Source organism: Andrena cerasifolii, chromosome 8 (genome assembly GCF_050908995.1).
Source record: "Andrena cerasifolii isolate SP2316 chromosome 8, iyAndCera1_principal, whole genome shotgun sequence".
Taxonomy (NCBI): domain Eukaryota; kingdom Metazoa; phylum Arthropoda; class Insecta; order Hymenoptera; family Andrenidae; genus Andrena; species Andrena cerasifolii.
The window spans coordinates 4,635,774-4,663,195 of record NC_135125.1 but is presented as its reverse complement, the minus strand read 5'-3'; the positions used below and the strand labels follow the sequence as shown (position 1 = coordinate 4,663,195).

At 41.0% G+C, this 27,422-nt stretch overlaps 3 protein-coding genes across 11 annotated transcripts in view; 2 read left to right on the top strand and 1 right to left on the bottom strand.

The window, feature by feature from the left end:
• The window catches only part of LOC143372246 (aquaporin AQPAn.G), an 81,686-nt gene extending 76,204 nt beyond the window's left edge, over positions 1-5,482 (top strand). For both annotated transcript variants that reach the window (XM_076818298.1, XM_076818299.1), the window contains exons 4-5: positions 459-602; positions 3,287-5,482. In XM_076818298.1, the coding sequence (XP_076674413.1) occupies positions 459-602; positions 3,287-3,676 (534 nt within the window). In that variant the 3' untranslated portion in view covers positions 3,677-5,482. The remainder of the gene's footprint in view (positions 1-458; positions 603-3,286) is intronic.
• A 1,266-nt stretch (positions 5,483-6,748) lies between these two features.
• Positions 6,749-19,271, top strand: LOC143372157 (protein-lysine N-methyltransferase SMYD4). Its single transcript, XM_076818106.1, has 7 exons — positions 6,749-7,766; positions 9,657-10,188; positions 13,756-14,078; positions 16,455-16,663; positions 16,916-17,040; positions 18,036-18,245; positions 18,786-19,271. Exons 1-7 carry the CDS (start codon positions 7,457-7,459, stop codon positions 19,105-19,107), a joined length of 2,031 nt encoding a protein of 676 aa, XP_076674221.1. The 5' UTR covers positions 6,749-7,456; the 3' UTR covers positions 19,108-19,271.
• A 414-nt stretch (positions 19,272-19,685) lies between these two features.
• LOC143371894 (RNA-binding protein 1-like) lies at positions 19,686-26,919 on the bottom strand. 8 transcript variants are annotated; one of them, XR_013086150.1, is made up of 8 exons: positions 26,767-26,919; positions 25,860-26,075; positions 24,117-24,209; positions 23,512-23,559; positions 23,326-23,373; positions 21,979-22,154; positions 20,754-20,840; positions 19,686-20,380 (listed from the first exon to the last, which is right to left on the bottom strand). XR_013086150.1 is itself a non-coding variant. In XM_076817511.1 (7 exons), exons 2-7 carry the CDS (start codon positions 26,066-26,068, stop codon positions 20,377-20,379), a joined length of 489 nt encoding a protein of 162 aa, XP_076673626.1. In that variant the 5' UTR covers positions 26,069-26,075; positions 26,767-26,919; the 3' UTR covers positions 19,686-20,376. The 8 variants fall into 8 exon arrangements, 5 of the variants coding, with proteins under 5 accessions (XP_076673626.1, XP_076673629.1, XP_076673628.1 ...); XR_013086151.1 differs by lacking the exon at positions 23,512-23,559; XM_076817511.1 differs by lacking the exon at positions 21,979-22,154.
• Positions 26,920-27,422: the final 503 nt, after the last annotated feature.

Sequence of the window (27,422 nt, the reverse complement as noted above, 5' to 3'; positions counted from 1 at the left end):
ATCAGTACCGTCTTAACATTTGCGGGGCCCTGGAGTGAGCTCCATTATGGGCCCTCTAAGTTATTTTAAATCAAATAAAATAAAAAATATCGCGCTGACGCGTGAGGTGAACGAGCGTTAAACCAATTAAATAAATAAGATTAAACGTGGAATGCATTCAACGAGAAAAGGGCCCCATTTTAATATCTAAATTTTGGTGTAGCTATTCGTTATTTTCTTTCCGTCACAGTTGGAGGGCCCATTTCCAATTCTTTTCTAGCTTTTACAAACCTATTTTTTTTTAATCTTCCAATTTTTCAGCCCCTCTCGCCTTTATGTTAAGACGGCACTGATATGTGCACACTCTATAATACGTAAGACACATAAATGCTCCTCATACACGAATAAAGAGAGAAATGACGCAGAAGTCTGTGACAAATTTAGCGCGTCTAATTATGCGCACTTTTATTTTCTTCCAGGTGCTGGGACCAGTGTCAGGGTGCCACGTAAATCCAGCTGTATCGGTAGGCCTCTTAGTTAGTGGAAACTGCAGTTTCCTCAAGGCCATTTCTTATATTGTCTGCCAATGCTGCGGCGCAATTGCGGGTTCGGCAGTTTTGAAGGTAAATTTGATTATTTCAATTTTAAAGAAAAGTATGAATAAAACTTCAGGGCAAACAATGGACGCTGTATTACTGCTATTATTATAATTAATAACTCCTCAAAATGTCAAGATTAAATACCACACTGGGTGTTGCAAAAAAGGGTTGCGAACTTTTATAGCAGGTACTTGTCTAATAAGTACTGAAAGAAAACTCCACTTTTTTCCATTTCATATTTTTCTATTACAACAAAACAAAATTTTCTGTACCAGAAAACCTTTATGTCTTCATTTACATTAATTCGTAAAAGACTGCTCCAAATCTACCACATTTTCTGAGTACCTATTATCTGACCTGAAAACAGTTGATAAAAAAAACACATTGCATTTGAATCAGAAATAAGTTCAAGCTGTATATGTATGTCTTAAAACATTTTATATAGTTTATTTAAATAAGCACGGTTAGCCTTTTTTAAGCACTCCGCGTACGTAAAAGGTTGAGACACTTTAACAGTAGCTACTGTAAGCACAGACAACTATGAATAGCGAGGAAGTTAACTATAGTTTCTACTTGTCGAACTGCTTGTCCGTTCTGTATCTGCTCGTTAATTATATCACAGAATACTCTTCAATCATGAAGCGTTAATTAAAACGTTCAGCAAGGTCAAGGTCTTATCATATGTTCACCGGCGCCTGTTACATCAGAGGCTGATGAGTAAAACGAATTACACGCCGGGCGAGATGCACGATGCTCGATACATTCGTGACAGTTGATCCACGCGCACATTAATTCCTATGATTAGCCCCCTGCTAGTGCATTATATTCAAACATGGACAGCAGTCGGGGAGTAATTACTGTAAGCTACGTGACGTAATGAAGATGAATAGCTAAAGGTTGCATTATCGAGAAAGGTAAAAGGTGAAGTCAATTTTCGAAGTAATAAAAATAATTGCGTACTGCATTTAATCATGTGTGAATGAAAGGGCGAGAGCATGATATCGTTTGCCCGAGTGAATCATAAATTCCTCGACTTTTAAATTTAAGTTAAATTTTTTTTGGTGGAGCTAAATTTTAGTTAATTTATTTGACATTAAATACGATTTTTATTTAAGTTAAAATTTTGTTTTGACGAGATAAAGTTTATTAAATTTAGTTGACGTTAAATGCGATTAGAGATATTTACATGTAAATTATTAAAAATAACATAGTGGCCGTGGGGTTTTAGTGGGTAAAAATCCCACACTACCTTGGCGCTCGCGGGAGATTCCCTTCTGGAGGCGTTGGGGTGCCCTTTGAAGATCTCTCCACGTTAAAAAAAACTTTATAATTTTTTTTATAATTTTTTTTTAATTTGGGAAAATCTTCAAAAGCACCCCAACTCTTTCAGAGGGGAATCCCCCGGGGGCGCCAGGGTAGTGTGGGATTTTTACCCACTAAAACCCCACGGCCACTATGAAATTTTTAATAATTTACATGTAAATATCTCTATTATTAAGGCCCATTGGCAGAAACGTCCGGACACCTATTTACTTATTTTCGATATAGATTCATCGTGCCGAGGCTCATAAAAATCCGTGTCTACCACATGGTGTCCTCCCCTTGTTAGTTTAATACACACTATACTCCCAGTCATTTAAGAAGGAACCCGTTTCGCGCATGTAGAATGAGCTGATTGGCTCCGAAAAAGCGTTGGTGGGGGTACAGCCAATAGTGGCTTCTCGCGGCACCAATGAGCGTCAACCTGCGCAGAACCGGTCTAAACTCGTCGGTCGGCAGGTTCCTTCTTAAATGACACGGAGTATACGTGCGTCCGACTTTATAAAAAAAATTGGTCCTGTGAATTTTGTCAATCAGATTAGGAGCTAATTGACATTATCTGCAGAAACTATTTTGTGACAACACACCCCGAGGTTGGGTTGGTTGTCACAGCATCTGGGCTTGATTGTCACAAATTCAGGTAGCTAAGTTTGTTACTAAAGAGCCGATTCAAGTAATATCCTGTTTTTTACTGTAATTATAAATGCTACAGTCTTGAACAAAAATTTAAACTTAAAAACATTATTAACAAACAGTTTACAACTTTATCACTGACCCTCAATTTCCCTGGATTTGCTTTCTGAACACAGAAACAAGCACAGAAGGCTACCTACCCGTGTGACTACCATACCCAGTCTCCCCTAGTTCCAATATTATTATGTTTTACTAGGTAACTTCGGAAGGCCAAATCAAACTAAACAATTATTCACTCTTATATTTGGTATAAGAATTATATATAAACTTTATTTCATGATATGCAAGACGCAATATACATATACGTGCTGGTTAAACTCAGAGTGATACAAAAAGTAAGAAGAAGGTAACGGATATATATAAAAAGGAAAAAGACGGTGGCGCCTTGTACTAACGCGTGTATCTTGAACCGCCATATTTGAAATATAAATCTCAACATATTATCGTATGCACCTAAATGTACGCTGTATTACTATTTTAATATATAAAAAAAATGAATAAAATCATTGTTCTCGGATACTTTGTATTTAAGAATATAATAAATAACTCTGTGAAAATAATTCTGATTCGGGTTATGTGAGGCCGACGCACACGTTATTTTTTATAAAAAAATTAAATAAAGCGACCGACGTTTTGCACCGATCTAACAGACTACCTTCAATTAATCATGATTTTCCTCGCTACTATTTTCACAGGCGTTGATACCGTCAGCTAAGGGGCTGGGCGCTACAGCTCTAGGCTCGTCCGTCGGCGAAGGCCAAGGTATCTTCATGGAGGCGATCGTCACTTTCCTCTTGCTGCTGGTCGTCCACGCAGTGACCGATCCCAAGAGGTCCGACACGAAAGGGTGGGCACCGATGGCGATCGGGCTAACGATCACCGTGGCTCACATGGCTGCGGTGCCCGTGACCGGTAGCAGCATGAACCCTGCCAGGACCCTGGGCCCTGCCGTCATTCTGGGCGAGTGGAAGGACCTGTGGATCTACTGGGTCGGGCCGATTCTGGGTGCTTGCGCGGCGGGTGCACTGTACAAAATCGCATTCAGACGCAAGAAGGAGGACGACGAGGCGTCCTACGATTTCTGAGGGCGACGCTCCAGGCCGATCGCGAGTCCTCGCGACGAATTGCCTTTGCCAGAAAGGGGAGCCGATCAGAAATTACCTTAACATTGGAACACACCGAGGGCAGTGAACTCGAGATCGATACTCTAACGGAGCATTTATGGAAAAATGATGCGTAACCGATTTTTAAGTTTGCGGATCGGAGGGGGTGGATTTTGAACGTTCTAATTTATTACGCTGTACAGTACAATGTTTTGACAAGTATTTAATACGATTACATAGTGAACTAGGAGTTTCTCTGTTGAGTTAATCTTCATTTATGACATAGGCCCCAAGGGTATACTGAGTGGCTAATATACTCGCGTTTCGAAGCGGTTTCTCAGAAAATGGAGAACCGAGCGGAACGATTATTTTTATACAACTATACATTCGAATTGTTAAGTAGAGATACATCTAACAGAGAGCAAAAGGTTCGAGAACCTTTTCCCGGTAGAAGTTCGTAATGGTAAATCATTAGCGCAAGTAGTTCGCGAGCTGATGTCAGATCGACTTCGCTGTTATTTTTCTTCTATGTATTTACGGGAAATCGTATGTGCTTATTAAGAGCAACGAGAAAAGGTACTTAATGGAAGGATACTTCGTTTAGGTGAGCAATCTGAAAGCGATTTATGGAGAATAAATTTTGTCATTATCGATAATACAATTAGTCAGTGGCGGATTTAACGGGCATTTAAGGGGTTGTACCTAGTCAGGCGGCCGAAAAGAGGCGAATGTTTGTGAATTTTTTTTGAAAAAGCAGAAGCTTATATTCCTACAGAACTTTTTGCACGTGAAAGAGCAACATTTAAAGAACATTTGGTAATTTTTTGGTAGAAAAATATTTACGTTTATAATAAAGTAACAACCCACATCCGAGAAGCCTTTTTAAAAATTTGCTTTTGCGGTGAGCACTGCCATTCGGAACCAGATTATCTGAAATCAAAATACAAAAAAGATTTCGTTAGTATAATAATGTATCCTCAGGTTGGCGGAGGGAATTTCCGAAATATTAATTTAAAACAAAATGGCGGCTATTTGAAGTTGAAATCCGGATTTTTTCTTGCAAAAATCACGCGAAAAAATCAGGCGTCTCTTTTGGGCCGCCTGGCTAGGTATGGCCCCTTAAAGGCCCCTGCCCACAAGGCTCCCCAAGGCCCCATCTTCAAACAAATAATTATGATTTTATCCAGACAATATAATCTTCACTTTGCACTACTACAATTACCCCGTTTCTAGTAAACTACCTCTTCATTTTCCCGAGAAATTTGGGCCCCTCGGGACGTTTGCCGCCTGGGCCTTTTTTCTTAAATCCGCCACTACAATTAGTGTAGCATAACCTATATTTGTCGTGTGTAGATTAATAGTGTTTCGAAGTGGGAGACATTTTAAACTTATCACGATCCTTCGAATGATAATTAATTATTAGGAGAGAACTAATATGCTCTATTTAAAGCTTTGGTACTTAATCTATATTTCTTCAAACAATTCCCGAGAACTTTAACGCGCAATTAATGCTTCTAACAGTAAAGTATCCTAAACGATTTTGGGCCCCGCGTATACAAATTGGAATGGTAATCGATTTCGCGGAATTTTTGTCCTTAGTTCTGTATTCTCTTCGCAACAAGAAATATGTACTACATTTGTATACGTTTCATACCAACGTTTTCTACATCATTTAAGCTTTGTATATATTGTACTTAAACTAGCTTGTAAGATACCGAAACGAAATACCACATACGAATATGTAACTTACGTCGCATTTAAAGTGTACATAAATCCCTTATCTTTTAATGTTTGCAGTTATTCCCATGCGGTGGCGCACTTTGCATTTAATCTCGGGGGTCGAGGGAGGGCGAGTTGAATGGACACAAATATTTTTAGTGGAGATTCAATAAAATGCATTAGGTGATTATAAAAATTTATTTAAAGAATAAAATCCAGTTTTCTTTTCTTTTTACAAAGCCCCTTCTTTGGGGGTTGCCAGGGCCCCTTGGCCCCTCTGAGTGCGCCACTGTTCCCATGGATCCTTTAAATTCAATTAATCTAACTGATGCTAATAATTAACTTCACTGTGAAAGTATTCGCATTGGAATTTTAATAAAAATTTTAATAGATAGATAAAAATGGCGAAACATTAACTCAAGAATAATGCATTTGGGACACGGTTTATATAAAAACAGTGCAACGATAACGTAAATCCGGGTGAGTTGCCCCGCAAATGAAACAAGTTTATTCTATATTTTCGACTTATTTTTTCAAGTAGAATCACCCTCTTCTCGATTGCCCCATCAATAACGAGACACTCTGTATAACAGGTTCATTTATTTCAACCCAGATTACTTTCGAATAAACATTTAGGCATTTTACTTGCAAATCTAAATGGACCGCAGCAAAACTAATCAGCCTCGTTGTGCCTCTTATAAAAGTTCAGAATGAAGATGGTTACCACGAATGGTAATGTAATCGCACATTCGGGAATTTATTTCTAACAATGAGTGACACAAACACTTCTTTCGATTAAAATTTTTCAATAAAGATAGGGGCATCTTTGAATAATATATACAATTTTTTCAAGTTTTCTTTAAGATCAAAGATGGTGGTCGAAAAAATTAAAATTTCGACATGGTATAATCTCGACCACCATATTTGTTTTTAAAGAAAACTTGAAAAAAACTTGAATATATTATTAAAAAATGTGCCTACCTTTTTTGAAAAATTTTAATCGTTAAAAATGTTTTTGTCACATACAAGGGAAGATCCCGAAGCCGAAAATTAAAAAAAATCTGAAACTTTGTGAATATATAGGGGATTTCCTCCTGATTACAACGCAAATTTTGTTTGCCGTCTAAATTCACTCGAAGGGGGTGAAATTAACCTCTGAAAATTCGGCTCTTTTCCGATTTTGTGTTCTAACTCGCGAACTGTAAGAGATAGAAAAAAAGTATCAAGACAAAAGTCACTTCTTTCAATTAGATCTATCATTTGGTAAACAAATTATTTTACAGTTCATGAATTATAACACAAAATCGTAAAATAACCGGATTTTCAGGGGTCAATTTCACCCCCTTCGAGTGAATTTAGACGGCAAACAAAATTTGCGTTGTAATCAGGAGGAAATCCCCTATATATTCACAAAGTTTCAGATTTTTTTTAATTTTCGGCTTCGGGATGTTCCCTTGTTAAAAATAAATCCCCAAACTTGCGGTGTTTCTTCACCTGACCAAGTTGGTCTAACCCCTTAATTCTAAGCGTTTCCAATCAACGAAATTAATCATTACGATTGTGCTTCGATACTTACATATGCTTCTGTCGTGCTTCCCTGTCGCATCTTACACCTCCACGTCTTACAACGACGAAAATAGCGCGAACGGAAATAGACGAACATAGTTTTCGGGAGCGTGGACGGTAGCAGTAGCTTCGGGCTTCGTCCGCCGGCAACGCGTGTCATCCAGACGCACGCTCGATCGCAGATTGCACTGAGATTCTTTCATTCGATCCAACGGTTTCATCGACCGAAAGCATCGGTCATCCCATTGATTGATCCAAAACCAGAATCCAGCTCGAAAAGGGATCTGCGGGTTCGCGTCCTTACATTCCACTTTCCCTTCAAACTAACTCCCATAAATAGTGGTGAAATATCCGAACAGTGTCTCGAATGACTGAAAAGGGACACCAAGGGAATTATAAATAAAAGGAGCTCGGCAAACACAAAGTTGATACTGTAAAACTTGCCACGAGGAGCGATTAATTGCCCACGCGTGAGAAATGTTGAAAGACGAGTCGGAGGACGAAATCGGTAACTATTTCAGCTCTAATCTGTTAGAGCTGCGGGCAGCGATCCAGCCACAGGATTGGAAGAGATTCGCTTCCCTAAACAGCGCCGCGGAAAGGGTTGGCTTCGTACTAAGCTATGCGGAGGCGCATAGTCTGTCCTTAGAAGTTAACGACCAGGCTGTGAAGAGCAGCGAGAAAGCTCTTCAGCTCAAGGACATCGGTAACAAGTATTTTGGCCGCGGCGAATTCCTGAAGGCCCTGGAGACGTACTCGAACGCTGTCCTGTTGGCACCTCTGCAAGGTAATTAATGATTGTTGATACTATCGGCTGTATTTTATTTAACGTTATTAAAGCGTCACGGCCCCGCGCGTTATTTGCTTCGAGGAAATTTATCGCCTGGTAACAATCGGCACACTTTCCGTGAATTATACCATCCACCTGCTTTATTTATTGCGCCAATTTTATAATAGCGGTGCAACTATTCCAGCGGTCTTCGGGCGTAATTCAACGCCCCTATAGCTGAAAGCATTGTTCCTCCCCGGCTGATATTGGTCTACATGCTTGTAATTAGATTCAATCTTGGAGCGTTAGAATTTTCAGCCTTTCTCGCAGTTAAATGATTTACATTGTCTCGAAAATTTTCTTTGCCTCCTCTTTGGAAGTATGTGTGTATTTATTTGTTTATTATTTAAATTAAACTGCACGTGAAGCAAATGGAGTAATAGTGCTAGGGAAAAATCATGTGACAGAGGATCTAGAAAAATTAAAAACCAACTTATAATGGTTTTGTTCTATTTGCTTTATGGAGTACATATTCACAAGTTGCAGCTGCAAATATTTGCAACTCTACATAATTGTTGTACATAATTAAAATAATTCTATCTTCATAAATGGTGATGTTAGGAGCTAAAATGTGTAATTCGTTCTAAATAACGTGGTTGTAAATAATTGTTTTCTGCAAAACACAGTTCATATTGGCTTCCTACACTTTAAGAAACACCAGAATACGAATATTGGTTTTAAAAGACCCTTGGAGGCTGAGGTGACAGTTTTAAGGGTGGTAAAACAATGTGGATGGTGTTTTTTTTTCAAACAAATAATAAACATTTCCACCTAAATGATGATTTATGTACGACTTGCGATTTTTGTCCCGCCAGATTGTTATTTGACAGACCACTGTGCGGTGGATGTAAACTAGGGTGGCCCTTATTTGCAACCTGCGATTTCATTTGCTCTCACCCCCTAATATGGTTCCAGTTCGTAAAAAAATAGTCCCTGAAAAAGATTATTGTAACCAGACAACAGGAACGGGTGTCAACCAGGCCTTAATATTTAGAATTCATCAATGATTTGAATTTGAAGAATTTTTTAAAAATGGTAAGCCCAATCGAAATTTCGTTCAAATAACATTAAAAGATAATTCAATTTCCCACAATTGCTGTATATATAAGTTTTTCGGGCTTCCAACCATTTTTTAGATAATCGCGTTTGAATATAGAGTACGGCGCGACTATTGTCTATATGCGTGGTGCGGGCTCCTCTATATTCAAATGCTATTATCTAAAAAATGGTTGGCAGCACGAAAAAATTATGTACACAGTTATTGTAGAAAATTGAATGGTCTTTTAATATTATTTGAACAAAATTTGGATAGGGCTTACCATTTTTTAGAAATTCTTTAAATCCAAGCTATTGATGAATTCTAAACTTTAAGACCTAGTCGGCACCCTTTCCTGTTGTCCGACTGCGATAAACTTTTTCAGGGGCTATGTTTTTACCAAATGGCACCGTTCTAGTGAGTGAGAGCAAAGTAAAAGAAAAAAAAAAATTTCGACACGTATAAATAAGGGCCACCCTAATAATGCATAGGTACATCCTATCTAAGATTTTCGTAATTCAAGTTTAATTTTACGAAGCAATTAAATAAAATAGTACCCAATAGTAACAACGTATACGTAAATGTTATTGAAAGGAGGGTGAAAGCGTTGCATAAAATTTAGTCATAATTCATCTATCAGTTCTACATCAAATTGGTAAAATCATATGCTTTACTTCCCACCTCCCATTAAACATCAGGGAAAGAGAAATAAATTTCTGCCAAAAGGAAAAGTACGAAGAACTGTAATTAAGACTGCAAGCTTTAATGGACTGGTACGTACACGAAAATAATAACAGGAATCTGTTATCCAGACTTAGGTGTCATACTAGCAAATCGTTCAGCGGCGCTTTATCACATGGAACGTCACGATTATGCTCTGACAGACGCGGAGGAAGCTTTGCGCGTCGGTTATCCTGAGGAATTGCGCTATAAACTCGAAGAAAGACGCGCCAGATGTTTCCTGGGCTTGAAGATGCACTCGGACGCTGTGCTGGCATTTAGGAATGCTTTGAAAGCTTTAGACAATACGAAACTGTCGGCAGAAAAGAAGCAGAAGCTCGAGGCGGACATCAGGATCATGCTAGCGGTGATAGAGAAGGGTGAACAGATAGTTCAGACAGTAGCAAATGTACCTCAGAAGACGGAGAGAAAGAGGCAGTCTAAGAAATCCGCCCCCAAGATGGAGAACTGCAACCCTGTGTACCCTGCGTGCAGCAAAGCAGTAAACATTAAAGATGAGGGTGGTGACATAGGGAGGCACGCTGTTGCCACTAAAAATATTGAACCTGGAGAACTATTGGTAATAGAAGATCCGCATTGTTCATTTCTGTTGGCTGAGCACAGGTGCGACTGTTTAATCAATTTTCATTATACATTCACTCAGTGGCGGATTTAAAAGGGCGGCCGATGAGCAGTTGCCACTTGGGCCCCTGCCCAGAAGCACCTCCCCCTCCTCCCTCCCAGGGCCCTATCCTTTGTTACGTACGCAGATCTATCTTTGACTTCTGAACCCTTTAGGGTGTCCAGAATACACGCGACCCGGCGGGGTCACCGTTTCCTATAGTGGTGTGCTGCAACCGAGTTTTCCCCGAAAACCTAATATTCAATTGAAGGCATTCATGTCCCCACTACTGTCTAGCCGAATTTCACTGTATAAAAAGAGCCACAAATCCACACTCGGGGGCTCATTTCAAGTGTAATACGTTTAGACGAAAGAGGCTTGCGAGATCGAGTAACATTCTTCTTCAAGTATTTATTCAACTTAAGCCATACAGTACGCAGTGTTGCTGATAGGCGTTGTAATTATTAAACTCTTCGAGACCCTCGCATTTCTCAGGGCGTCAAAGCCGAGAGGTGGACTTAGGTACCGCGACAACCAAACACTGAAACTATTGTTTTTACTGAGCTTATAGAATATAATTAGTTATTTCTTATTCAGAGTTCTTTTATTTGAACCAATCATCATTTGAATTTCCTCTTTGAGATAAACCCACATACATACCACGACAACCAACCTCCTAGTGGCTCCCGGTGTTATTCAGGCACCGGTTTGTCCACGACAACCAATCGCCAAGTGGCTCCCGGTGTTAGGCAGGCACCAGTTCGTCCGTGAACATTTACCTTCCTAGTGGCTTCCGGTGTTAGTCAAACACCGGTTCGTCCACGACAACCAACCTCCTAGTGGCTCCCGGTGTTAGTCAGACACCGGTTCGTCCACGACAACCAATCGCCAAGTGGCTCCCGGTGTTAGGCAGGCACCAGTTCGTCCGTGAACATTTACCTTCCTAGTGGCTCCCGGTGTTAGTCAGACACCGGTTCGTCCACGACAACCAATCGCCAAGTGGCTCCCGGTGTTAGGCAGGCACCAGTTCGTCCGTGAACATTTACCTTCCTAGTGGCTTCCGGTGTTAGTCAAACACCGGTTCGTCCACGACAACCAACCTCCTAGTGGCTCCCGGTGTTAGTCAGACACCGGTTCGTCCACGACAACCAATCGCCAAGTGGCTCCCGGTGTTAGGCAGGCACCAGTTCGTCCGTGAACATTTACCTTCCTAGTGGCTCCCGGTGTTAGTCAGACACCGGTTCGTCCACGACAACCAATCGCCAAGTGGCTCCCGGTGTTAGGCAGGCACCAGTTCGTCCGTGAACATTTACCTTCCTAGTGGCTTCCGGTGTTAGTCAAACACCGGTTCGTCCACGACAACCAACCTCCTAGTGGCTCCCGGTGTTAGTCAGACACCGGTTCGTCCACGACAACCAATCGCCAAGTGGCTCCCGGTGTTAGGCAGGCACCAGTTCGTCCGTGAACATTTACCTTCCTAGTGGCTCCCGGTGTTAGTCAGACACCGGTTCGTCCACGACAACCAATCGCCAAGTGGCTCCCGGTGTTAGGCAGGCACCAGTTCGTCCGTGAACATTTACCTTCCTAGTGGCTTCCGGTGTTAGTCAAACACCGGTTCGTCCACGACAACCAACCTCCTAGTGGCTCCCGGTGTTAGTCAGACACCGGTTCGTCCACGACAACCAATCGCCAAGTGGCTCCCGGTGTTAGGCAGGCACCAGTTCGTCCGTGAACATTTACCTTCCTAGTGGCTCCCGGTGTTAGTCAGACACCGGTTCGTCCACGACAACCAATCGCCAAGTGGCTCCCGGTGTTAGGCAGGCACCAGTTCGTCCGTGAACATTTACCTTCCTAGTGGCTTCCGGTGTTAGTCAAACACCGGTTCGTCCACGACAACCAACCTCCTAGTGGCTCCCGGTGTTAGTCAGACACCGGTTCGTCCACGACAACCAATCGCCAAGTGGCTCCCGGTGTTAGGCAGGCACCAGTTCGTCCGTGAACATTTACCTTCCTAGTGGCTCCCGGTGTTAGTCAGACACCGGTTCGTCCACGACAACCAATCGCCAAGTGGCTCCCGGTGTTAGGCAGGCACCAGTTCGTCCGTGAACATTTACCTTCCTAGTGGCTCCCGGTGTTAGTCAAACACCGGTTCGTCCACGACAACCAATCGCCAAGTGGCTCCCGGTGTTAGGCAGGCACCGGTTCATCCGTGAACATTTACCTTCCTAGTGGCTCCCGGTGTTAGTCAAACACCGGTTCGTCCACGACAACCAATCGCCAAGTGGCTTCCGGTGTTACGCAGGCACCAGTTCGTCCGTGAACATTTACCTTCCTAGTGGCTCCCGGTGTTAGTCAGACACCGGTTCGTCCACGACAACCAATCGCCAAGTGGCTCCCGGTGTTAGGCAGGCACCGGTTCATCCGTGAACATTTACCTTCCTAGTGGCTCCCGGTGTTAGTCAAACACCGGTTCGTCCACGACAACCAATCGCCAAGTGGCTCCCGGTGTTAGGCAGGCACCAGTTCGTCCGTGAACATTTACCTTCCTAGTGGCTCCCGGTGTTATTCAGGCACCGATTCGTCCACGACAACCAATCGCCAAGTGGCTCCCGGTGTTAGGCAGGCACCAGTTCGTCCACGCTTTCCAACCTCCTAACGGCTCCCGGTGTTATCCAGGCACCGGTTCATCCGTGAACATTTACCTTCCTAGTGGCTCCCGGTGTTAGTCAGGCACCGGTTCGCCCGTTACTAACAAACTCAATCCTCGGCGTCGCAACCGCCAGTCTCATTGCCCTCAGCCTCGGCTCGTAACACCTTAAAAACAATTATGATTTTATCCAAACTATATTTTTTTCTGTATTATTACCCTGAGCCCGCTTTCAGTAAACTACCGCTTTAGTTTCTCGAAAAATATGCCCCTGCTCAGAAGGACCCCGTAGGGCCCTGTCTTCAAAAATAAATTATGATTTTATCCAAGCACTATATATTTTCCTTTACTTTTCTGTACACTTACCCCCTTTTAGTAAACTACCTCCTCATTTTCCCGAAAAAATGGGCCTCTCAGAACGTTTGCCACCGGGGCCTTTTTCTTAAATCCGCCACTGCATTCACTGCATAACAGCTAACAATGTACACAGGGCCGGTGTGAACTTTTGCGGGACCGGGGTCCCAAATTGTGCGGGGCTAAAAAAACGCATTTATATACACTTCTAAATTTTATAATTATAATATTTACGTTGAGCTTTTCGTGGACCGCGAGCTCTTTACACCGCGGGGTCCGGGTTCCGGGGAATGCGCTAAACCCGCCTCGCGTCGGCCCTGAATTCACACCCCACAATAATAAAAATAATTTCATATCTTTTTAAATTTTTTTAAGTGACTTAACAATAGTGCTTCTGTAATATTTTTGATTATTTGTTCAAATGTTGAATATTTCGTTGCATGCTAATAACGGTTGTACCATTTCGACTTCTCAAATATATTACTTTACTTTCCTTTAATTCGTCAAGAAATCCCTGCGAGACCTTCTAAGTCAAAAATAGGATTAGTTGTTTTTGATTTCGTTTCAGGCTCACCCACTGCCATTACTGTTTGTCGAGGATATTTGTACCAATACCAGCTACGTGCTATAGGTGCAGTTGCGTGGCCTATTGCAGTATACCCTGCAGGGATTCGGATGCAAAAGTGCATCAGAACGAATGCGTGTTACTGTCCACGTTGTGGTCATCAAAAACGTCCATTACGTGTTTCTTGGCGTTAAGATCGATTACACAGAAACCATTCGAAGAACTGTTTAAACTAAGAGACAAGCTGGTTCGTTCCAAGGGTAAATTCGAAGCCTCGGCGCAGGAGCCTTACAAAGGAGATAATTTTGAAGCCCTTTATGGATTAGGTAATTAGCTGCTAATCATTTATCGTATTTGTATAAAAATACGAAGGTGCAAAATTCTGTTTATTAATCCACGGCGGTGCTGGGTCTCTTTGGACTTTGGTATTATAATAATTATTATAATAAAGCTATATTGTATTGCAAATGCAATAAGAATTCTAATTATAATAATTATTATACCGCTAGTAGCATTTCTGGTTGACCCACAGTATCGCTAAGTTTGGAATTAGTTGGCCATCAAAATGCGAACAATAAATGCTACTAGGGAATATACTCAGTAATGTTCAACTTGGGCCCAAAAGGACCCAGCACCGGCAGCCGAGGGTTCAAATGGGATCCATGAACATGCTTTTAATTTTTTTAATGCATCTTAATATACAGGGTGTCCCACTAAGGAGTGGACAGCGCGATATCTCCTAAAGTATTGTCGATAAAAATATAAAAAAAATAGGGAATTGCATGGTTCGAGGGGGCCCATTTATTAGCGCGAACGAATTTTGTTTCCGATTATTATTTTAAAAGATACGATGGTCAAGTTCGGTTTTTCAAATGGAACTATTTTTTTTGAAGACCTGAGTTGATAGTGCGTTCCAAGACAAATTCAATAAGCTTTAATGTATACACTTTATTTCCACTGGTTTTTAAGATATTGCGCTTGCAAATTTACTGATTTTCACTGCAAGAAACCCCTCTGGAATGGCAAAAACCGGGGGCGGTCTTACTGGCGCCACGGGTGGCACTGCCTGTTGAAATGGATACTTACCTGCCAAAGGTCTACGCCAGAAATGGCAGGCCCAAAGGCTGGACAATTCTTTTCCGTCAGAAATGCTACTTAGGTAGGTACATCTGCGGTATCGAGAAGCGCATCGTTACTTTTATTTCGCACTTGCTTCTACGCTCGGATGGCCGGTTCTTTTGGGAGGGATGCAAGTTGGATTGGTTCTGATACAATCTGCTCCCTATGGTTGAAATTTAGTCTAGCAACTTTCACTCCTCCTAACCTAACCAATCCAACTTGCATCCCTCCCAAAAGAACCGGCCATCCGAGCGTAGAAGCAAGTGCGAAATAAAAGTAACGATGCGCTTCTCGATACCGCAGATGTACCTACCTAAGTAGCATTTCTGACGGAAAAGAATTGTCCAGCCTTTGGGCCTGCCATTTCTGGCGTAGACCTTTGGCAGGTAAGTATCCATTTCAACAGGCAGTGCCACCCGTGGCGTCAGTAAGACCGCCCCCGGTTTTTCCCATTCCAGAGGGGTTTCTTGCAGTGAAAATCAGTAAATTTGCAAGCGCAATATCTTAAAAACCAGTGGAAATAAAGTGTATACATTCAAGCTTATTGAATTTGTCTTGGAACGCACTATCAACTCAGGTCTTCAAAAAAAATAGTTCCATTTGAAAAACCGAACTTGACCATCGTATCTTTTAAAATAATAATCGGAAACAAAATTCGTTCGCGCTAATAAATGGGCCCCCTCGAACCATGCAATTCCCTATTTTTTTTATATTTTTATCGACAATACTTTAGGAGATATCGCGCTGTCCACTCCTTAGTGGGACACCCTGTATAAAGCAGAAAGCTTCTAATATGTTTGTGTGTTTGTCTGTCGCCTAAAAACTTGCGAACAATAAACTCTGGAATCACGAAATGTGCCTCAGCTCATTATGTTTAACTAATCCAGATGAATCTGACTATTTTCAGAAAAAAAATTAAAAACAAATTTTCTTTATTTATAAAATCAGAATCTAAATTTCGGGCGAAGCCGAGTATTAAAGCTAGTATACTATACTACAAGAGCGTCCGCAGATTTTTCCGGGGGGCGGAGAGACTTTGGGGTGGCGGTAAAAAAAAATATAATAATGAAAAAAGCACCCTGCCGATAACATCGACGAATCGGATCATGGAACACGCGGTGCGAGTGGAGTAGCCCCCTTGCCTTTTTTAACCCATTTTGTAGTGCTAATTTAATTAAAGTTTTAAAACCGAAATTTAAAAATATTCACTTGTTTAGTAGAAACTTAATAAAAGTCAGTTTTTAGAAACAAGCGATTTTTTTCCAAAACCAGGTGGGGCAACCGCCTTTTGCACCCCCGCCCCCGGACGCCCATGCTATATGTAACATGCATTCAATAATAAAATAAAAAAATATTATGACACTGTGTACTATTCGGTACAAATAATTAATGTGAATTTAATTATTTAGGTTATAGTATCAGATAGAGATATTAAAATATAAATTACAAGCAAATTTTAAATCTTGTAAAAGAAGGTTCAAATATGTACTTAGGTACTTTTACATATTTCGCCCCCTCCAAGAAATGCTCCTGAATCCGCCACTGTATGCATTTAATTTTCATTTGCACTTTTCTTCGTATAGTAACCCATGTAGACGAAAGGACGACGCAAGATCTTTTCCATAGGACTTACATAGCCAGCTGGATATTGAGACTCTTAAAAAATGGCCCCTATTTTCCCGACGACGTTAAAACTCCAGATACAGCAGAGGCAACACCTTCCGAAGGTGAACTGTTCATAGGCGGTTTAATTTTGCACGGTTTGATGGTGATGCAGTTCAATTCTCACGAGGTAAATCGTTCGACAGTCTAGAAAGCTAAGTAGTATTAATTGAAGGATAAAGGTGGAGTGGGTGTATGCGACAGACGAAAAGCTCCTGCAGCTTGGATACAAATATTCGTAGAAAACTAACTTTAAGAGAAACCTTTTATTCTCATCCTTCGAGATTTATGTCCTAACTTCATCCCTTTCGTGAAGTAAAAAAAGCACCTGTTTTTATATCTTTCTTTATTGTTGCGTTACATCAGCTTTCTGAATATTCAGATATCTGAGTTGACGATACCGAGGGGCGACAAGACTTTGGCCAAAGCTCGAAGTATTTTCATCGGTGGTGGACTTTACTTGACACTGTCGCTCTTCAATCACTCGTGCAATCCTGGAATCATCAGGTAAACGGAATCTCGTACTCCCTAGTTACAGTGTTTCAAGTTTTATACTTTCAAAATTGTTCGCTTTATATGTAACGAACTGAATTACATACAGCGAACTCTCGCTACGAGCGCATTCAACTGTGCGTTGAACCCGCTATCCCCACCATTTCCTGAAATCCTTCGGTCGGGAGTGAGAGAACCTGAGAGCGGGCGGGAGAGGACGAAAGAGTCAATCCGCGTTACCGTTGGGTCCGCTCAGCGGACCCAACCGTTGTGCTCAACTATTGAGAACACAACGGTGATCAGTCCTGATCAGCCAATCGTTCCGCTGAACTACAGTTGGGAAGGTAGCGATATTTGTAACAACTCAACACGTTCCGTAAAAGTAGCGGACTTTATTTAAGCTACAAAACATGGCTACCGATCACTAAACGTGTTGAGAAGTGAGAAACTGAGCGGTAGTGTTCAGTGAAAAATCAGTGAGCGGTTACTCAACAGTTAGAGTCCGCTACGAAGGAGAGAAAGCATGATACTTCCCCTCACTTCGTCTTTCGCTTGCCTGCGCTGCGTCTCTTTCTCTGTCTCTCCCTCTCTCTTTCTCTGTCTCTCCCTCTCTCTTTCTCTGTCTCTCCCTCTCTCTTTCTCTGTCTCTCCCTCTCTCTTTCTCTGTCTCTCCCTCTCTCTTTCTCTGTCTCTCCCTCTCTCTTTCTCTGTCTCTCCCTCTCTCTTTCTCTGTCTCTCCCTCTCTCTTTCTCTGTCTCTCCCTCTCTCTTTCTCTGTCTCTCCCTCTCTCTTTCTCTCTCCCTCTCTTTCTCTCTCTCTCCCTCTCTCTTTCTCTCTCCCTCTCTCTTTCTCTCTCTCTCTTTCTCTGTCTCTCCCTCTCTCTTTCTCTCCCTCTCTGTCTCTCTCTCTCTCCCTCTCTCTTTCTCTCTCGCTCCATCGACGACTCGGAATCGTCGAGCGCACGCCTATAGCGAGAATTTACTGTGTAATTATTACATTACGATGCGCAGATACTGTGTTGGGACTACTATGGTTGTAAGGGCTATTCGCTCGATCGCAGCGGGGGAAGAAATCTCTGAGAATTATGGTCCAATTTTTACGACCACCCCAGAAGCAGAACGGAAGAGGGTACTGAGATGGCAATACTGGTTTGACTGTAATTGTGAAGCATGCACGGCGCATTGGCCTCTTTTGGGGGACATCGATCCAACGATTCTAAGGTATCATTCGCTACAATATATATAGAAACAAATAGATTGGTGTAACGAAATTATATAGGTATGTATAATAAATCATACTGAACGCAATCAGAGAACTGCAACTCCTCCATTGGTAATCAATAATGGTTAATGCTAGTTAATATCTAGAAACAAATATAATACGAAACATTCTAACTATTTTTTTTTATTCATATAAGCTCGCCAATGCAGAGAAATTCTTTAAGTAATTGTTCAATTTTACTCGCTTAAAAAACATAATAAAAAACATCATTTGTTAAAATGTAGATAGTGGAACAGATATAGCAATATCATTAAAGCAGCAAGGGAGAGAAGAGTAGTATACTTAAATATCGAATGCCAACAATGCAAGGACACACTCTGCATAATTTTTGGGTACAAAGGATTGAGGAAAGATCATCATTTCTTAGTGTCCAAAGTACACGCGCCATATCTGTTCCATGAACTCTTAATGTAACACTTTGCAATAGGGTGCGCCCCATGTTTCTTAAAATACCCACTCGAAAAATTTTCTTCCCACAGATTTAAGTGCGAAACTGGGCCGGGATGCGGAAACGTTCTGCCAGTAAGAACAGATACGAACGAGTTCATGATCAAGTGTTCCAAATGTGGCAAGAACACGAATATCTTGAAAGGCTTGAAAGCCTTACAGGATACAGACGCGCTGTTCAAGGTTGCCTCAATAAACCTTGAAGCTGGAAAACATCAAGATGCATTAAAAGCCTACTTGGAAATTCTGAAGCTTTTAGACGAGACCCTTGCTTTACCAATCAGAGATTATCATCACTGTCAGCAAGGTGTTCGGTTATGTATGCTCACATTAGGCAATTACTCTTACGTTTAAGGGCTCACTGTTACATTGTTTCAATATTAAGAACTTAACAGCAAATTGAATACTGCTTTTTATTATAAATGACGTTTAAATGGCGACAAATGAATATCGCCAGCAAAAACCGAGAGAGTAATCAACACCATGGCCCCATGATAAGGAATGAACGATTTAACACTAAATGAAAAAGTGAATTCTAAATGCCGTAACAATTTTTTTATTGATTTTACACAGCAGGGCCGGCGGAACCCATTATGCAAGTTATGCGCCGCATAAGGGCGCCGGCCGAAGGGGCACTAAACAACTATATCGCACACTTAATAATAAAGACTAATACACATAAACAAAATGTAAATGTAATTATTTTTTATTGTACCTCGTAAAGACAAAACATATTAAATAGAAAACAGGTGCAAACATTTTCTTGCAAAAGGGCGCCAACAATCGCGCCAGCCCTCTACACAGATACATTTAGGACATACAGCAGAGATGGTACAGTAAATGAACAAACACGATAATCTCTTAGCAATTTAATACTTTATTATCATTTAATAAACATCGAGTTCCTATTTGCAATGGGAAAGCCAAAACAATTATACGATACACTTTTATTTTAAAGTCTTAGAATCGTAAGAGTACAAAATAATTAATACAACGTAAAACGACCATTTTCCTTTTCTTCCGCGCCTTCTTCACACCAAACGTCTCTGGCCAGTGTCGGTATCGATCTTGCCGTTAGTTAAACACTCACCGTTATGCTTATCGTCGCTTAATTGTCCCTTAATTGTAACCGAATCTTGTCTCACTCGTACACTTTAAAGCAATGAGCACATTTCGTAGGAGATCCAACGCACTCGATTAGCTCGCGTCACAAAAGATATCTTATACGCGTGTGTACAATGCATTCGTGTACAGCGTGTACGTGTGTCCGTTTCTTGTGTGTAAGCATTTACACACGCGCGCGTGTATGTGTGTGTGTGTGTGTGTGTGTGTGTACCAAATGTGAGAGATATTATTACACACGACGTGACTTCTTTTTTTATGCGTGTACAAAGTTAACAGCTTAAACGCTAAACATGTGTGTATGTGTGTGTATGTCTGTTTCGTACATTATGAAATGTCTTTTTACTCTTATTTATTATCATTGCTTCGTCGTAGTATGTACGCGTGGTAACGACTATTTCTTTCTTTCTTTTTTTCTTTTTATGTACATATAAAATCGGTTTTCTTTTGTCTTCCAGCCGGCACATTTAGTCGGTCCATTTTCTCCAACACTTTTAGCACCTAACTGCAAGTAAACAGGGAACACACTTAGAAAACAAGATTCACTCGAGCCGCGATTTTAATCTGGCTACATCGCTGCTTTGCGCTGTCAATCGGATATTCAATGTAAAGAGGATATAACCGACGAATCGGGCCGAAGTTTCGCAACGCGGGTATTTTGTAGCTGTGTAAGAGTCTCGCGGATTTAGTTTCAGTGTGATTTTAGGCAGAAATACTTCTTTAGCTTTGACTCTATGTGTTGGATGAACTTTTTTTAACGATCATAATTCATTTTGGTTGAATCGTACGAAAACACATGCGAAGTTTTTCTTATATCGTGAATGCAAAAATTTTACTCCTGCTTCTTTTTTTTTTTTAATTGGTGGTAATATCAATACCGTCTGTCACGGGAATCCGAACGAGAACGACGATCTCGGCTGCGGCTACGAGTCAGTGATCTCCTGCGAGGGCTACGGGACCTTGACCTAAAATATTAAAGGAACATTTTAGATTATTTTTAATAAAAATTGGAGAAACAGTTCATTTCTGTGAAACAGCCTACTTCGTCTCGAGATTTCCCAATGTCGCGGCATTAATCGTGTTAGTTTCGGAACAGAAAGAGCATGCTTTAAAATTGTATCTAAAGTCATTTCATCTGCTGAAAAAGGTGATAGAAACGCAAATGAAGTGAAACAGTGTTACATCCGAATATTTTGTAAACGAAATAGGAGACGAAGCAGAAGGTCGCACGTTAAACACATAGGTACAAAAATGATCGCAAAGCAACCGTAATAGAATTAGGACTGGCTAATTCCTATTTGCCTAAGGGGTGATAAAACTAGTTAGACACAATAATTAATACAAAATGACATCTCACCAATAATGAGAAACCAATAAACGAAAGAAGGATTAATTTGGTTAAATTAAATACTTTACAAGTAACTGTTATTTTATATATATATATGTATATTTTATATAAAATATTAGATTATTATTTTATATAAAATAATCTTAAATACATATTATATAATAGGTGGCAGTTCCCTGGTCCAATGTATAATAGTATTATCAAAGCGATCGATAACGAACTATCAACGCAAAGTGTCTCGTATTGCTTTCCTAGGTGCAAAATTAATCAACAGAGAACATCATCGTTATTGGACCACAGAGAACGTGACACTGTAATAATAATAAAAAAAAAGATAAAAAATCTTTGAAAATCGGTGAAATACCAGACAACTGTGAACATGTAGTGGTGGTTGGTGGTGGTGGTACTTGGTTGGGTGGTGGTGGGATGGTGTGTAGGTGGTGATCATTTTGCTTTGCTCAGTCGAAGAGAAGTGGCGGTCGCGTTGTCGGCTAAGTTTAACGTGATGGTTGACGAGTAGTAGTAGTAGCAGTAGTAGTAGTAGTAGTAGAAGTTGGGACGGACGGACGGACTGACGCGCCGAGATTTTGACAGAAGTATTCGTTCATATCGCGTTGGCTGTTCGATGGATTCACGATGCTCCTAGCCGCTAGAGGTTGAGGTAGCCCGAAGAAGTCTTTTTGAAGGGGAACAGACGGACTGACGGACTGACGGACAGCATCGGACTGTCAACTGACGGACGACTTGGCTCCTACCGGTGACTGGTGGTGACTGATGGTGACTGGTTGGGAAGTTAGTGGGCAGGCAGGCTTTTTTTTTGTTCAGTTTTGATTGCTAGACTTTTTTTCACGGTGGCTGTAGTAGTAGTAGTAGTAGCAGTAGTAGTAGTGGCGGGGAGACGAGCAGAGCTAGGAGCTGACGCTGGTAGAATCTGCAAACGTCAGTTTTAGCAATATAACCATCAAAGTTATCATACTCCTTGCCACTATCGGTATACACGAGCTTTTTTTTCTCTCCTTAATCCAAATTCACAAAATTGCACAAGTCTCGCTCATCAACGATAGTTTCTTTACGATTATCCTAGACTGCCCACTCTAATGCGTACAAAAGAAGACTCTACTTGTAGCTGATCGATTAAACTTATATGATGGATGTAAAACTTTCAACTTATCCCTTAAAGTACTTATCGTAACGCATAGTGCAGTATGAAAGAAAAGGTAATGTTCCGTACTTCGAAAGCAAAATAAAAGCGAGCTTCGTGAAGCTAACGTATAAAATATAATTGAGATAATTATAAGCTGCTTCGATGCGTGTACGATAAATAAAAGTGATTAGAGTACGAAGTGCACTTTCAGCTATCTTGCACATCAGTGCGTACCAATATCATTAATTTACTCTTTACCATTTTAGAAGCTACTTAATTGGACTCGATATTTAATTTGCATTTCATTCGATATCTGAAAAGTCTCTGAAACATTTTAAACGATCAAGGGCAATCACTTATAAAATAATTACTAATCGGCTTAAATGTAAAACATTAAAATTAGCGTTCAGATACCGAATAACTTTCGACTTCAGGCACTTGGCGAAGTGAAATCAATCAGATTCTATACAGTAAGAGCATAATAAGCAATAGAAATAAATTGTTTTTAAAACAGTAAAATTAACACCAGACACCGCTACGATTTACTTTTTGTATGCCACCGGTGCCACTTTCTATGCACCGAACGAGCTTCGTAGTTGCCAACTAATTCTTGGCCTCGTACGTTTTCTTTTCTGTTTCTCTTTATACGTTTCGAACTATCTCTTCGTCCTCCGTCTACCGCACTTTCTTTTAGTCCTGTCCTCTTCAACTTAAGCCAATTGATTAAAACGTTTTGACCGCCGATCGTGACAATAACGCAATTCTCAATGTTCCAATACACATTTTGAAATAAGATTACTCTACACGTTTTATACGATAAATTGTGATTCTGCGTGCAAAATTGCGATGATCACAATACAAGCGGCACTTGCACATACCTACTTGTAATTTGTAGATTGGCTGTTCTTGGTAAGGCTCTGAAAATTTTAGAGAAATTTATAAAATATGAAGGGATTACCTGGAGAATCGGCTTATCGGTGATTTGTGCGGACTTCCTGATCCGGACCTAAAAAAAAATTAAGAAAAACTGTTGTATGTTTTAGACTGCTTATAATGTTGCCAATCGCCGTGTTTCGCTTTCATTTCTTTCATTTGCCTACTTGCACCTGAAAAATTGCGGTCAACGGGGATAGGAAAGTCTTACCTCGGGTTAAGACCTAGGGATCTCCTTTGGGGACTGCGAGATCCGGACCTATAAGGTTTTCAAAAAGATATATGGTATGTGAATCCTGTCGTTCGCTAAGCATATTCACAAGATTACACAATGGGAAAAAGAAAAAGAGCTCTAAATGAAATTGCTACCTCTGCCATAACTAAAACCGTCCTAGAATCTCCCGCTTAGGTTTCCCATGCAGTATATTCGGTTGCTCTTCGGCTAACCTTGCAAATCTCCAGTTTTATTATGGAAAAGCTCTACGATCCTCGACACGGAACATTTATTATTATGTAGTCTAATTAACACGATACGTAACGATTGTTTTATTCATGTAGGAGCAGTAGCCGGAAGAGCGATAAGATCAAATAAATGCAATATATAATAAGTATCTATCCACATTCTTATATAAAATAATGAAAAGTATATCGTTTACGTCCGCTGTGCAAAAAAATTCACTGAAACCCGTGCATAGTTTCTTGACATTCTTATTCGCTAGCTGCACTGTAATACCTACTTGGCGAGACACTTAGCCGTCCGCAGCAGTTCAAATGTTGCTGTAAAATGCTGTTGTCTAACATTTCGAGATACCTTACCTGGAGTATCTTGGACCTGGTCTCCGCCCACCACCGCCACGTCGACTTCTTCCGGAGGACATCTCTACCCTTACTCTGGTTCCGCAACAGCGTCTGCGAATCGAGTAAGTAATTTCTTTTATCGCTTACATTCGTACGTTTTCCGACACGTCTCGCTATTCTATCAATTACTTATTAGATATTCTAGTAATTATTTAGAAGTTTTCCATCCACACCGATTTCAATGATTTTTGGATATGTTCTCGGGGACACAATTCTGAACAACTTTTTCCTATACATGTTACCACCGCTCGACCTTCGTTTCCGAGATATTTGCGAAAAACTTCTTTTGACTTATTCCGACGCAACGCATTCCACTTCCCAACTTGTCCCGGGTATAAGTATTGGTTGGGGCTAGATTAGCGCGTGAAGCATTATGGCGAACCGATATGAGTCGCGGTCAGGGTTGCCAGATCTTCGGCATTCGGCCGGAATCTCCGGTTTTGAACCGTTGTCTCCGGCCTCAGGCAGGCACAATAAAAATCTCCGGTAGAATAGAGAATATTATCGAATTCGGCGGCACGCACTTGCACTGGTGTACCATGCCATACAAAAATAAAAAATATTCAGAATACTTTTATTATTATTATTACTCCTTTAAAAGAAGTCATTATTATAATGAATTTTAGATGTCTGTTTTCTTATTGGCTTTTTCTCTCTCACTCCTACCCCCCTCCCACCTCCCGCCCGACTACAATCCTCAACGAAATTGAAATCTCTGGCAAAAGATCAGGCCCGATCTAACAACCCTGGTCGGGGTGTTGACGGGCATCCCCAAGTTTCTGGGGATATACTACGGTGTGACCCAACGACCGGAATGAACCGAAATTTTGAGGGGTTGGGCGGGAGGAGGGGAGAACCTCTAATATAAAATTTTAGCTGCGGGTATTTGTTAGTTTCTGAGATATTAATAAAAAACTTTCGGCATAATACAGTAATCGCCCGTTATGAGTCCGTGTTTACCGCCCGTTGAGAGTCCGGCGACTATCCCCACCACTTCTTGGAAGCCTGCGGACGAGAGTGAGAGAACCGGACAACGAGCGAGAGGAAACGAAAGGGTCGACACAGCCACTGGCCGCGCGGAACCATGTCCGCAACCCACTATGAGTCCGCCGCCAGCTGCGTTCGACGGACTCGTAACGGGCGATTACTGTACATTGAAATCTACCTATACAGATGTTACTAACACAACCATCCTCTCGTTGCCGTCGACGATACAATGTACGATATTGACCTCATCGGGCAATGCTTGTAACAGCAGTCTCATTTTTAGTATTCCCCAACTCACATCGGTTCGGTACCATGCCCCCCGCACTAATCTAGGCCCAACCAATACTATAGTCTGATTTTTGAGAGTTGAGACCTGAGGCGGGTCCCTTGGACGGAACATGGTTAAGGAGAAACCAATACGCTACAGATTGCGTGTGGCATAGCGTACCATTGGTTCCTCCTTAACCATGCTCCATCCTAGGAACCCGCCTCAGGTCTCAACTCTCGAAGATCAGACTATAATACCCAGGACAAGTTGGAAAGTGAAACAGAAGTTTTTCGCAAATATCTCGGAAATGAATGTCGTGCGGCTGTAACATGTATAGGAAAAAGCTGTTCAGAATCTTGATCTTGATAACATATCCAAAAATCATTGAAATCGGCGAGGATGGAAAACTTCTAAATAATTACCGATACTCTCTATACAGCACTTACGTTCCATCTAATCCTCTAACTGCATCTTCCGCGTCTCGTGGGTCTTCAAACTCCACAAAAGCAAATCCAGGTGGGTTTCGAGCCACCCAGACGTTTCTAAGTGGACCGTATTTACTGAACGCGCTTTCGATCTCGTGTTTGCTAGCGCTGCTGCCTAAATTGCCAACGTACACTTTGCACGAAAGATCCCACTCACGATAACGTGACATTTTGCGTCTGCCAATAACAAAACACAATTTTTATTAATATCAAACACAGTATAGTGGCGGAGGTACTCGAGGCACCAGACGGCAACACGTACCAGGAAATAAAATCGATAATTTTAAGAGGTTCAATTATCCCGTTGAATAACGAACGATAAATGAATCATGGATATTCACTGTCAGTTTATCTACGTTAAAAAAAGTATCGACCGGCGACGATAATAATACCGCTTGGCACAGTATTTCGGAGTAAAAATATTTTTTAAGGAAATCACGTCTTATCCGTGCGAATTCTACATTCATGGCTAGTGTATATCGGAACTTCGAATCTGAACGTATAAGCTAGGCGCGAAATTTAGTCGCTTATACTGGAAAGGGAAAGTCGGAGTACCGCCATGTTGTGCTCCCAATTTACTGCAGTAACAGAGACCGACTGTGCCGAATTCGAACAATTCCATTTATATGAGATAAACTTGATCGTCTATTTTGATCCACTACGCCGCTAAATAATAGCTATTTCCTCGGAGTTTTTATTCTTGTAGGCGTAAAAATATCGCGAAAGATCAAGAGTGTGCTGCAGCTAACAGAACCGACGCCATGGATATATCGACGGGTTTTAGCCCTTCGTTCGTGACATTTATACGAAATTATCACACGCAAAGAAACTTATGTTCAGTTTTAATGAAATAACGTGTCTTACTTACACCTCCGGTGGATAAATTTTTGTAAAATGAGTTTCACAATTTCCTAACACACACAACCGTTCCTCTCAACTGCACAAGTAGAAATGCCCACAAAATGGTGGCATGTGTAGCGTTGATCCTCTTCCGTGGCCTCCTTTCTAAGATGGCATTGCTGTATGTATATTGCTTTTTACTTCCTAGTCAAATAAGAGTTTAATAATTTCTTAACATCTCTGTGTTTGGAAAGCAAGTAGTTTATTTCTACTCGTTTATAGATTTACGAATATTAATGCATTTAGAAGTCTGATCGATTATCAATGCTAGAACGAGACATTTAATTTTGCTTGAATCGTAAATGCGTCGTAAATGCTGTGAAATAAAACCAATCTGTCGGTAATAAGGATTTTACTCCACTAATAAAAGTTTACAGCTTTTCAGTTAAAAAGAAGAAACAACGTGAATAAATTTTTTACGAAAATCGATAGGTACTCTAATTTGACTCGCGTTGTACAGCAGCACAGTAAATAGTATTCTACAGTATTTACGAACATTTGTCAATTCATCAATAATTGAATTACATGCATTAATAACGCACCGATTCAATTCGAACAAATGTAATGTTAATTCTGTTATCTTTGTATATTCTAAGTTATAAAAAATTTATTATATACAATTCG

Bases quoted from the DNA above. Each gene is read 5' to 3' on its own strand.
- LOC143372157 (XM_076818106.1), top strand. From the start codon at position 7,457: ATGTTGAAAGACGAGTCGGAGGACGAAATCGGTAACTATTTCAGCTCT. The intron at 7,767-9,656 runs GTAATTAATGAT...TCTGTTATCCAG, and splicing joins CCTGTTGGCACCTCTGCAAG to ACTTAGGTGTCATACTAGCA. The intron at 10,189-13,755 runs GTGCGACTGTTT...ATTTCGTTTCAG, and splicing joins TTTCTGTTGGCTGAGCACAG to GCTCACCCACTGCCATTACT.
- LOC143371894 (XM_076817516.1), bottom strand. From the start codon at position 26,068: ATGTCACGTTATCGTGAGTGGGATCTTTCGTGCAAAGTGTACGTTGGC. The intron at 23,560-24,116 runs GTAAGGTATCTC...AAAACCTTATAG, and splicing joins CCAGGTCCAAGATACTCCAG to GTCCGGATCTCGCAGTCCCC. The intron at 23,374-23,511 runs GTAAGACTTTCC...ATTTTTTTTTAG, and splicing joins TCCCTAGGTCTTAACCCGAG to GTCCGGATCAGGAAGTCCGC.